This window comes from Colossoma macropomum, unplaced genomic scaffold (assembly GCF_904425465.1).
Source record: "Colossoma macropomum unplaced genomic scaffold, Colossoma_macropomum, whole genome shotgun sequence".
Taxonomy (NCBI): Eukaryota; Metazoa; Chordata; class Actinopteri; order Characiformes; family Serrasalmidae; genus Colossoma; species Colossoma macropomum.
In genome coordinates this window covers 19178018-19190841 of record NW_023494806.1, presented here as the reverse complement: position 1 = coordinate 19190841, position 12824 = coordinate 19178018, and the positions used below count along the sequence as shown (strand labels likewise).

Sequence of the window (12824 nt, the reverse complement as noted above, 5' to 3'; positions counted from 1 at the left end):
TGCACACATCCTTTTCATTTCTCTGCACCATTTTCTCTCTTTGCTACCTCTCTGCACTGGCTTGCAGTTGGCGCTCACATATGGTAATGGGGCCAATGACCGTTTCATGAGGCTGTTTTAAAATCTACATTCTTGTTTTCTCCCCAGTTGTTAACCATGTTTGCACTAGGCATGATGTCTCATATCATCTATCAGTTTTTAAAGTACTGTTTTCAAGAATTTGTCCATATTTTTTTACAATTATATCAGTGGCTAATCAGGTAGAGAAAACTGGGTTCTTTAATGTATGTGAAATTCATCATGTGAAAATGGATGGCTAATTCACTTCTTTACTGTATCATACAGCCTCTCTTAGCAAAATATATACTTCTGCATATTGCTGCTGTCAGAACAAAATAATTTTTTTTATCATTTTTCAGTTTTCGACATAATTTGAAAATGCCTGTGGCCCTTCACATTGTGTGTAAATTTCATGAGGAATGGATGAAAAGAACTGGTCCTTGGAGGTACAAGGTTTTGTTCCAACAGCAGCAATATACAGCTTTTCACATTTTTATAGCATTTTATTCATCCAAGTATCATTCAGCTAAGCGAGATATATCCAGATACCCTGCTTGGAAATCTGTAGTTTCAGCAGCTTTTCTCTCTGATCTGTTCTGACCTGCTTCCAAAACCCTTTTGATTTCCTTAGGCTTAGTACATTGCCTTTACATTGTCATATATTACATAGGGTGATGAGGCCAAGGATCTTCCTGGAGAGCAAGTGAGGGAGGAGCAGTTTACAGATGAGCGTGGCAACATCGTCACCAAAAAGGTCAGCTTCCCCATGCTTTGTACTGCTTCTTGCTTGCAGCAAAGTCATCTCAGCACTCATTATCTATTCAAATGGAATAGTTACCCTTGGGCTCAGGAAAAAATGATTATTACAGCAATAATCATTTTGATCAATGATAATGGTTTCAGAGCATCTGAAAGCAATGAATATGTTCATCAAATGTTACCTTACTCTGTGTACTCTTGTGTTTGATGGAACTTGCAATGCAGTTATATTGCTGTCCTTTTCTCGTGTATTTTGTTGTATTTTCCTCTTTCTCTTTGCAACTAAATTTCCAATAAAATATTGCAAAAATTAAAGACTGCTAAAACAGTCATGATGCTATGCTGGCAGCAATGTATTGTCATTTGGCAGTTTGACACCACTAGCATTTCTTCTTCCAACAGTGGGGAAACCTCAGGGCCTTCTTGGCTTTCAGAAAGGCCTAATGATTTCCAGGAATTAAAAACAGAAAGTTGTCCAGTCAACATTTTTTTCCTGTGGTATCTAGGTAGCTGCAGCCAAGCAAGCTCTTACATTGGTTAGGCCTTTAGGAGCTGGACAAAAAGCCTTGTACGTTAGATTGACTACCAGCATAATTAGGATGTGTTAGTGGAATCAGCCAGACACGCTGTGATTTCCAATGGTGGGACCAATTTAATGAGAGAAAACAGCACAAGATAAGTCAATGACTGCGAATACTAACCCAGTTTCAGTCAGTTATCAGGAATGGAAAACAGTGCCAGCTCTATGACAAGGCTATTTTCTGAATGCGTTACTGTAAAACTGCAGCAAAAATATCTGTTGCAAGCTTCAAACAAAAATGTGCACTTATGTGCACTTATGTTAGTTTAGTGCTGTCATACTTTTAGAAATCCCATAGAGAGCCTAGCAGAGATTAGCAGAGATTAGGGTTTTTTTTTTTTCATTTTTTGACATTTGGCAGTGAAGGCCTAGCTCTAGTAGTCATGGTTTGTCACTGATTTCCACTTACTCACTGTAACCTTCACAGTTCAGTTCAGAGATTGAGAACAAGATGAAGGGGTAGGTTTTGTCCTGAATGAAAGTTGGTGAGAGGGAGACTGAAGCGGAGGCTCTTTGTAGAATCCTTTCATCAACCTGCCCTCCATTCCACCTTTCACATCATTTTATATCAATCCCATATGTACTCATTTCTGTCTCAGCCTCCTTTTTTTCTTTCTATTACATGAAGCATCCCACTTGACATCATGTCTTGAATTCTTTTACTCTTGCACCTTAGTTTCTCATGTTGTTTCTCTTTTTTTAATCCTCCATTCCTCTCATTTGCTCCCTCTCTCTCCACTCTGACTCCATGGCCTTGCCCTCTCCTCTGCATCGGGTGACACTGTAGATCGTGCGGAAGGTGGTTCGGAGGGGGAAGGATGAGGAGGGGGGTCAGGAGCTCATTATAGAAGGACTGCCACAGGAAGTGGATGAGCTGGACGGTGACGCTGAGCAGTTCACGAGCTACGCTGTGCTGGGCCGAGAAAGCATGGTGGGTTTCTGAGCTGTCCAGTATGGATTAAGCTTGACTGCCATGTGCTACAAGTTGTACTTGCAGTAAGTGCAGTACATGCTGTTTGTGTTGTGTTAGCAGATTATCAGATGGAATACAAGTATATGCCCATGTAATGGAAACACATGACTTTTTACAAGTTGCTAATTGCTTATAGTGCTGTTCATGCACCAAGTATAATGACAAACCTGATGGAATACAAGCATATGCCCATGTGTTGAAAAGTAGTGCTCTGAATGTAGACTTTATTTTACTTGGAAGAGTTTAAGAGTTCTTTCTCTCCACCTTCAAGTTGCTTTATAACTATGGAATCACAGACAGGCAGTTTGTTATTTTTTCAATGTGACTGTAATATGTTACTTATTGGAAGGATGTACCATATTATATAAGCCCTTTATTAACCATGTACTACAACAAAAAAGACAGCAGCTGTGCAGAAGCTATTTACAATAGAACAGATATACGCTATGATCTTAGCTTGTATGCATCATATTTGACCTAGCATAAAAAATTTACATCAAAACCTTCATATTAACTGCCTGCGTATCATAATCATCAGATTAGAATTATCACCTTATAGAAGAAATTTTAAGATAATTTATTAACGACCTGAAAGCATGTCATAATCAACAGCACTGCATTCATTTACTTCTATTAAAGTGATGTGTGTATTACATAACGACATTGAGGTTTATACTTATAGTGTAACATTGTTATGAAGTATACAATAATAACAGACTTTAACTATAATAACAGCCATAGGGTTAAATGTTAGTAGATCAACTGTTCCAAAAATATGATTTATGAATGTGTTGTAGGGGTTTATAGAGGTTTTAACAAAGCTTTAAAGTAGCTTTTGCGGAGAGTCTGACAGCCGAGATCTTCCCAACCTAACCTAGTGCATCATGGTTACTTTTCCCAGCATGCACCTGGCTTCATCTTTTCATTGCCTCATTTTCATTCTGTCCCAAAAGGAGGAACCATTCCCAGACAGGGATCTTAATGAGAATCTTGTCACAGCATCAGCTATTTGGTCAGAATATTGGTGCTGTTGTAACAAAACCGAGCTTTAAAGTACATTATTGAGATTATATTCCAAGTAATTTTGGACTGTTCCAAGTAATTTTGGACTGTTTTGCTACATTTATTATGAAATGCCCACACAATGGGAAGGTCAGCTGGCATTTCCAAGTAGCATAAAAATAATAAACAGAAAAATGGAGTTATGAGGTTTTGATGAGACAGCAATGATATGGATTGTTTCTGTTCACAGAAAACAACAATACAAAGCATATAATAATCTACTATGATCAAAAAGAATGAGCACAAATTAATTAGATGTATCAAAATGAGGCAAACCTTTATCATGCTCAAAACTGCCCTCCAAGAAAATACTGTGATTTGATTTCAGGTAATGATAATATGCAGCTGAGGGTCTTCACAATTCTCTAGGTGTTCATACCTGATGTGTATCAGCAACTAATGTATTTCGATTGGCCGTGTAAGATTTTGTAGTAACTCACTTCTGGTTCCTCTTTGTGGGTGTTTATTTGGCCCTTGATAACCCTTGCTGATAACTCTTGTTCATGGTTTTGTCCTGTTTTTGTGACTTTTTCCTGTATGCACTCTATTCCATTAAAACTCTCTTTGCTCTAAACTGTGAATGTGGTTGTCCTTCTACATGCAATTGCTCTTTTTTATCTGTAAACATTTCTGACACTTCTCCTGTCTGTCTCTCCCCAATTTTCCATTTCTTCCTTACCTTCCTTTTGTGCATTTCATCCTTTTCTTTTCTTTCCTTTCATCTAACTCTGGACTGCAACTGTTCCATTTCTCATCTCTTTACATTGCCCCCTGACTTATGTCATTGTGTCGCTCTTTTGCTGTGTCTCACCTTCATCTCTGATTTCCTGACACCTCTTTCTCTTTCTTTCCACATCTCATTCTGTCCATTCTGCATTTATTCCCCTTTTCCACACCCCACCCCACCCCACCCCACCCTCCTTCTGGACTGTCACATCTGCTACTCGGCTGCTCCTCCCTACACCTCCTCCTTGCTCCTTGCTGCTGTAGCCGGAGGTTGTGGATGTGAAGAAGGGTGGGGCTCAGATAGTGAAATGTGCCACTCTGCGGAGAGTAAAGCAGTGAGCAAGGTACAGGCTAAAGGCCTGCTGTGTGTTTATTTAATCCTGCTAACCACAGGGATTAAATAGCAATTTGAACACAGCCATGTTTTCAAAAGTATGCGTGTTGTACTGTTAAAGTGCCTGCTTTATAACAGCAAGTGTCCAGCAGAGCTCTGTGTATTGACTGATATATTATTTGATGGAATGTAAGTCAACTAGCAAATCAAATCAGGTGCAAGCCGTAAAGTTTTTTTTTTGTTTGTTTTAACTCTTTAAACCCCTAACAGCCCATAAGTAGGTCCACGTTTCAATTTAATTTCTTGCTCTCATAATATATCATGTTGCTGTCGTATCAAAAACTTGCAAGTCCATTTAATTTTTTTAGAGCATTTGAAAACAGCAGCTACCATTTTTATTGTGTGAACATGGTCTAAAATTACTTCAAATAAAATAATATTAACATATATTAAATGCAAGAATGCTTTTTACATTGCCATTTCAAAGATGGTGATGATATGATGAAATTTCACAGTAGCTACTGAATAATTAAGTTAACCATAATTTTAAGAATAACAACTGAATAGTAAACCACAGGTTCAAGGGGTTAAGTAAAGTTTGAATAGCACTGTTAGCAATAGCATGCAGAAAACACCATTTCTGAAAAGTTTATTAACAGTTGACTTTTTACAAGTTTTTAGTGGCTAGCAGTGCTATTCATACACCAGATATGAATGTAAACCCGATGTAGTACAAGCAGATGCCCATGAAATAATGCATGAGCATTAGCATTCCAATCAATGGAATGGGGATTAATACTACATATTCTCATTAAAGCCACTAACAAAGATCTGTTAAGAGATTTTTGCTAACAGTAACTTCATGGACAAATATATTCATGGACTGGTATCTCTATACTGCCATTGAAAAAACAAAAAAAATCCATTGAAGGAATAGGGAGTCTATAAAAGTAAATATGCAAATGCCATAAATAATGAAAGCTAGTATTGCCAGTTAATGCTAATTGGCACTGCTGCCTTCCTATCATTGAATTTTTAGTAATTTGTTCGATGGACATAGCATCGATGAACATTGTTTATGCTTATGGCTCATCTGATATTCGCTTTGTTTCTCTCTTCATCCTAGGACTTGTCTCCTACACCAAAACCTTTTCTCGTAGACACATGATGGGCAGCAAGCGCTGAAGAAAAGTGGAAACTGGAGAGTTTGAAAGCAGGCAGACACCAGTACCAATAGATGGCTTTTATGACGTCTTTTTAAAACATACCTAAAACAAGAACTAGGCTAGAGGCATGATTTCATATTAAACGAAAACTGAACCTAGAAAAAAAAAAAACAAAGCATCCGGAAAGTGCTTCCTATAATCTTCTGTATCAGCATGTGAGTGCTGTCGCATGGCCTGCCTTTACCTACACCACAGACAGCGAAGGATTATGAGACTCACGATTGTTTAAGGGCATGGAAAGTGACAAGAGTTAGCCCCACAGAGTGGGTCAGGGATTTTTGGGGCTGTCAGAACCAGGATGTCAGCCCAGAATGTTGTATTTTAGAAAGAACAAGGTTCACAAGGGATATGCAAAAAGCTAGTACAAACACATAGCAACATCAAAAAAGCAACAGTTCTCCCTCCAACTCTTACGAATTTGAGTCTTCCAATAAAAATGCATTGTAGCTCATTCTAATGTAGAACTTCTGAATATTATTACACTTGGAAAGAATTTTCCTTCTAGCACTTGGTACTGTACATAATGCAGTATATGCACTCAAATACTACATGAATGTTCATTGTGTCTGTGGGTGTGGTTTATGTTACAGCCGAAGAAGAAAAAAAAGAAACTGTATTCTAACAAAATGCGATGAGGATGCTGCTGATGTCCTGATAACTTCTCTGCCCTCGTTCCTGTTTGGTTCAGATGTATAATGTCAATATCCAAATAGCTGCTTGAGACAGATTTTGGGAATGATGTTCTGCTTGTGTGCTTTTTAAATGTCCATATGCTGCACCTGAGGTTTTTTGCTGCTTTTTTATGTTTTGTTTCCTCATTTTTATGTTTGTCTCTCCACCCGGGAAAAACAGTGAAGGGATTGTCTGCCATAGATATTATTTTTGGATGGAGCGCTGCTCTTCAATTGCCTTTCTTTGAGATACATAGTGGACAAGAGGTTTATGGAGGGAATTATTACTTGCAAGTAGCATAGCATGAGTGAAAGAATGTTAACTTCTAGTCATGAGTGAGCACACACATACACAAACACAAAACTGACAAACACTTCTGTTCAGTGCATATGTAGCAACCAAGTCTTCCATTACAAAAGATATCAGTAGCTCAGGTTTAGTTTTCCTGTAAAAGATGCTGTGTCCTATACCGGGAAGGCAATATGAATAGATTTGGCCACTGGCCAAGAAACTTTCATTAGGTATTTCTTTTTGTCTTATATTTTTATATTTAACATTGGCAATACACAGAGATGACATTACTCTACAAGGAATAGGAGTATTATCAGAGAGATTTTTAAAAAACCATGAACCATCTATTAAGTTCTTTTTTATAGAAACAAGATTACATATAAATACTGCTGTCAGCAACCACCTGGATGCAATAGACATCAAATTGCAGGGGTGTGCCTGTGGTTACCTATGTACCCATGTGCATGGAGGGACATTATTCCAAGATATTCCAAGTCTATTTCTAAAAATAATTTGTTATTTACCCATATTGTATTATTAAGGTGTAATCGAGTAACTGATTGGGACATGTACAATAAGATGTATTTGTGGCAAGTGCTGGAAATCTTTTATTTTGAACATCTGCCTAAGTGTGAAAGTTCAGTATCAGTTTTTCTATTCACCAGTTGCATAGTGTATGTAATAATTTGTCATCTGTTTATTGCATACTTCTCTTTTTTAAGGCTGAATGTTTTGGGACACCAAAAGTTACAAAACCAAATCAAAATAAGATAAAATAAGAAAGTGACATTAAAGATCCATTGACATTATTCCCAGTAAAGTTTTTTAAGGAAGTATGGAATAGCATTTCAAAACAAGTATGACATAGTTATCCTCACTGGGCATTTTTCTGTGTTGGTATATATCTTCAGCAGTTTGATTCTATTTTCTTGTAGCTGCATAACAAGTTGGGGTAATCTTGTGTCAGGAACTCAAACTGAGCAGCCATTCTCATAGTAGACTAGTATATATGTTGATGTGTGTAATGTTGCAAATACTGACAGTCTTCTCAGTGCTATTTTTCTTTATTGAGCTCAGCACAGACACTTAGCAACTAAACACTGTGACTAGACTGTAGCACTGTCCCAGCAAAGGCACACTACACCAACACACACATATACTCACGCACACAGACATTTCTGTGCTGTCAGACACAGTTCCACACAGGAACCTTCCTAATGTAGCTTTTAAGGATAGAAGATATTATAACCTCAATCGTTTAGAGCGGATGCTAGACCAAAACTTGCAAACACTCTCTTATAAATATATAGACCTCAGATCTCTCCCCACAATGAGGTAGCTCATACAAGTTCTGTGTTAATTGTGTCATTGTGGGAGTGTAGCTATATTTTTTCGTTTTTTGTCCCCTTCTGAGGAAGGCAAGGGGATTTTCTGTGACAACTCACCTACTGCTTTATTTCCATGAAAAATATTAAGAAATAGCTTCTATTTACCTCATGTAACCATGTAAAATTTCAAAACTGTGCTCCGAATCACTTTTGAGTTCAGAATTTTTAAAGGTTGTCCCATCAGGTTTTAAATCATGTTTTACATTAGTTTATGCTGTTGGAGTATGTTAACATGAAATGGTTTAACTAAAAATTAAATATTAATCTCACTGTTGTGTTTATAAATAGTTAACATTTCAGATCAGTTCAGTCATTGTGTAAGCTCAGAATTTAAAGGACTCATATTATGGAAAACTGCCATTTCTCTCATGCTTTTTAATAAATTTGAAAGTGTGAACTAATATGTAAACATTGTTACAGTTTCAAAATGCACCGTTCACTACCCAGTCCATATGGTCTTCCTATGGAAATTAAGCTGCAAAAACAGCCTGTTTTGAATTCATTGTTTTTATGATGTCATGAGAACTCATTTACATATATAGCAGTTTAGCCCAGCCCCTGTATGTTGAGCCCCTGTATGTCTAATAGATCTAATATGTCTTACAAAAGTCGTATGTCAGTCTTAAAGGCACAATATCAAACACAGCCTGTTTAATTGATGAAAAATGAATTATGACCATTTTTGTAATTTAATTAGGCAGAAAAAAAATACAAGAAAAATGTAGGATACAGGCCTTCAAATATGCATAACTATGGAACTATTTGGAGCAAAGTTTTGAAGTTTTTTTTTTTTTACAGGAACAACGTAACAGGTAAACAGGTGAACTGTAGGTAGAATGGAAAATTCCACCCCTGAATTTCAAAAATACCTATTCCACCTATTCCAAAAATAAAGATAGGGCTGTACTGGTGTAGGTAGTGCAGCATCATTTATGTTTATACTTTTTTTAATACAGAAAGGATGTGAGCTCACTCTTACTCAGTCCACATATTTAGACGAAATAATCAGAAGAAAATCTGAGAGGAACTGATTTAGTTTCAAATTGTCCAGTGCCATTCACAGATCAAGGATTTTTCCTTCATCCACCAATGGATTTAGGGTTTGATCTTTTTGATCTTCTTTACTCATAAAGTAAATTATGTCCAAATGAAGGTATCTTATCCTAAAACTATGCTTATCGTCATTTATAACCCCATCACACACATGAATGCACCATAAAACCCTAGTGCCGAAACAGCTTTCAGAGAAATGTGACATAAGAAATATATCAGGCTGGACAGCTCACATTAGAGCAGTCCTCTGAGGATTATGCAAACAACCCAGTATTGTATTTTACTTGGAAATGTAGCATTACCCACAAATAGACATGATGTCAGAACATATTACCTGTTCATTGCCTAGAGCACTGTACCTCATATCTTAGTTGAATGTAACAATATTAGACTCCTTACAAGCATATTCAGCAAATTTCCAGTTAAGTAAGAGCCTGTACATTAGGGTATAATATATGAATCCTATTATCACAAAAATGTTTAACTCCCAACAAACCCTCATCAAAAGAGTTACGAAAACTAAAACCAAACTGACATTAAATGGCATATCAACGGGCTAGTTATGCTTACATGAGCATTGAGGAATAAGGTATTATAGATTTGTTTTTGAAAGGTAGTATTGCGAAAGGCACAAAAGGCATCTCAAACACACTGAAGTGGTCAGGTAAAATATTCCACAATGTATTAAATGATACCCACTATCAATAAGTAAGGCCATCTTTTTACCAGTCTTCTCACCGGCTATGCCAAAAAATCTGTTGAATAGTACATATATAAATGCATACATTTCTGTTGTATGAATACTATAGATATGTACAGTTTATTTGTTGTATTTTCCAATAGAACGCCAAACTTGGAAAACACAAAACTGTTGAAAGGTTATAATGCTGTCAGTTAACCAATGTATGTAGTGAAAATATTGCAAAATTATTCTGTGCAGCTGAACTTATTTATTGACATCATTATATGGTAATAATAATTACTGTATCCAAGCTGGCTGCCATGTTTATCAACACATTTATTACCTAGAGAGAATGTTATTGATATCCCTAACCAGGGCACATTTACTATATCCAAAGTTTCCCAACATTTTAAATACAATTACATAGAGATAATGTCATTGATATATTCATAACAATACTCAAAAACAATACTTACAATCTAAAACATTGTTTTGTGAACAACAAATTTACAAATTGCAATTACTTGTCATGCTTACCCATTTTTCCTTTTCTGTACTTTATTTAATCAATTTTGTATGTCCATGAACAAGTGATGTACAAAACTTATTTTTATTTATTTTGAGATTATTTTAATTGCCATTTTGAAAGAAAATCTTTTTAATAGACTCATAACACTACTATGGTAGTTTTTTTCCTGTACTCGCTACTGAGTCTCTTAAATACAGGGTTTTTGAAAGTCTAAGTTGCAGTAGAGGCCAAGGCTGATACTGACAAAGGCCTGAAAATGTTCTAGGCAATGTTCTAGGTTCTAGGTTTTATGCACATAAACCCTTCTTTCATTTATTGTTATTGTTTTGTTATTATACTATTTTGCTGTGCACAGAAACTGATGTGGTTTTGTTCATGAATTCTGGGATGTTAATTTGGGATATCGACTTAGGGTTCAAAAGTATGAATATTATGTATGAAACAATGGAAAATATATTAAGTATGATATCCTTCTAACCCTACATGGCTTCTTCCTTCCCCTTAAATTTAAAAAACATAGCCTTTGCAGGGATCCAATGATCAGTCCAATGAAATGTAAAAAGAGAAGGGGTTCTAAATAAACCACACAGAGGGTTGATGTCAATGCAGTGATCAAACTGATTTACATTCAAAAATGTAAACTGTTGCAAAAACTAGAGAACACTTGTACTCCTAACTTCTAGAGAATGGACTGAAATCAGTAATGCAATAGCATATTATTCATGAAAAGGAATGCGCACATGCACAGAAAAATGTTTTTAATATATACAGAAATATATATATATATATATATATATATATATATATGAATATATATATATGAATATATATTTACATTTACTTAGAATGCTTTGCAATTGCTAATGGGGATTTATTACCTACTACTGGGGATTAGAGTTCTGTTATGGATGTACCTATAGCATCTTAGCAAATGAGACAGGGGAATGCCTGCTACCTGGGAAATAAAGAGGCCTTGAGGGTCTTTCAGTTTCTTTAATTTTATTTTTTATTGCTATCGAAGAGGGAAAACAACCAAAAGATACCTATACACAGGTCTTGGATCAGACATTATCTGACCTAAGATATATGTATAGATGACTTACCCTGTACACCAGCTGAAAAATATGAACATTTACAGGATTAATAAATTAATACTCACAAATGGCCTTGTGTTGTCATTATCTCAATGCAATATGACCTCTGAATGTTCAAGACTAGTTTTTTTTCAAACTATGTTTTGTATAGACTTCGAAAACTCTGTATTACTGTCTAAATTGCCCTGTACTATAATCATCTGCTTTATAAACTAATGAAAAAAACAGAAGCTGCCACATATTTACACATTGAACTCTTTACAGTAACAGAATCACATGGTTTACAGTTTGTTATTTAATTTTCAGTAGTAAGATCTCACTTTCAATAACATGGGAGCAGCTAACTCTACAAAGTGTGGTTTCCTTTAACAAAATACCACTACAATTTTCTAACTTTCTGTATAGTTCAATTGTTCAGATGTTAAACAAAATCATTCTGACTGATACAAAATATAATGTAAAAAAACTACCAACTCAGATTTATTTACAGTGGTGATAGGAACCAGGTCACAAAGTCTACAATGCAAATATGGCAATTTTATTTACTATCCAAACTGACTAATTAACCAGCACAGGTTTTATTATTTATTATTTATTATTTATTATATTTTTATGAAATGTAAAATAATGATAAATCCACAAAAATATGCTTTCTTTGAGAACAATTTTGCTGTACAGCGCGCTACATGTACCTCGCCACCATTGATGTCTTTTAAAAAACATGTTTTTGTCTCAGACATCAGGCAGCATATTTGTTACCATTTTGTGTAATGAGCTTTTAAAGGCATTAAACACTTCAGACATCTGGTTCCTTTACCATCAACAATTCTGATTTGGTCATTTTTTTTTTCCAGAATGGCTTGTTTCACATCAAATTGCTCTGATGAATAACTTTATATCTTAACAATGTAATTATGCAACAATTTTTAACAATTGGTGATACCATTTAGGTACTTTCCACAGTGCAATATATGCTATACTAATGCAATATATATGCAATATTTAAATTCTCTGATTGGAAATAGAATAAACTAGTATCTCCTGATTAAATCTACAACATGCATAATAAATAAACATATTGTAAGATGTAGTGTACAGATGCCACACTGGTTACAATTTTCAGTATTTCTTGCCATCTTACATTTAATTGATTTGTGCAAAAACAGCAAGAGAGTGCCACATGTGGTGTGTTCAGTTCACAAAGCTGCTTCTGTTTGTCACTTTCTGTAACAACCAACCCCCAGACCACCCAACTCTAGTAATAACCTCTTTCTACAATGTGATGATTCACACACCTTCAGATACCACCCGTCCCTCAAATGCTAGTAACACCCTCAGTTCCCCAAAATGCACACCTACCCACCCACCCACAAATTAACAAATGTCTCCTCCTCT

General features: G+C 35.8%; 1 protein-coding gene across 10 annotated transcripts in view; it reads left to right on the top strand.

The window, feature by feature from the left end:
- The window catches only part of ank1a (ankyrin 1, erythrocytic a), a 136523-nt gene extending 125414 nt beyond the window's left edge, over positions 1–11109 (top strand). For 7 of the 10 annotated variants that reach the window (XM_036599212.1, XM_036599209.1, XM_036599208.1 and 4 more), the window contains 4 exons: positions 731–814; positions 2187–2330; positions 4425–4504; positions 5621–11109. In XM_036599212.1, the coding sequence (XP_036455105.1) occupies positions 731–814; positions 2187–2330; positions 4425–4499 (303 nt within the window). In that variant the 3' untranslated portion in view covers positions 4500–4504; positions 5621–11109. Of the gene's footprint in view, positions 1–730; positions 815–2186; positions 4009–4424; positions 4505–5620 lie in introns of those variants that run through there. The other 3 variants (XM_036599210.1, XM_036599206.1, XM_036599211.1) reach the window with 3 other exon arrangements.
- The last annotated feature ends 1715 nt before the right edge of the window (positions 11110–12824 follow it).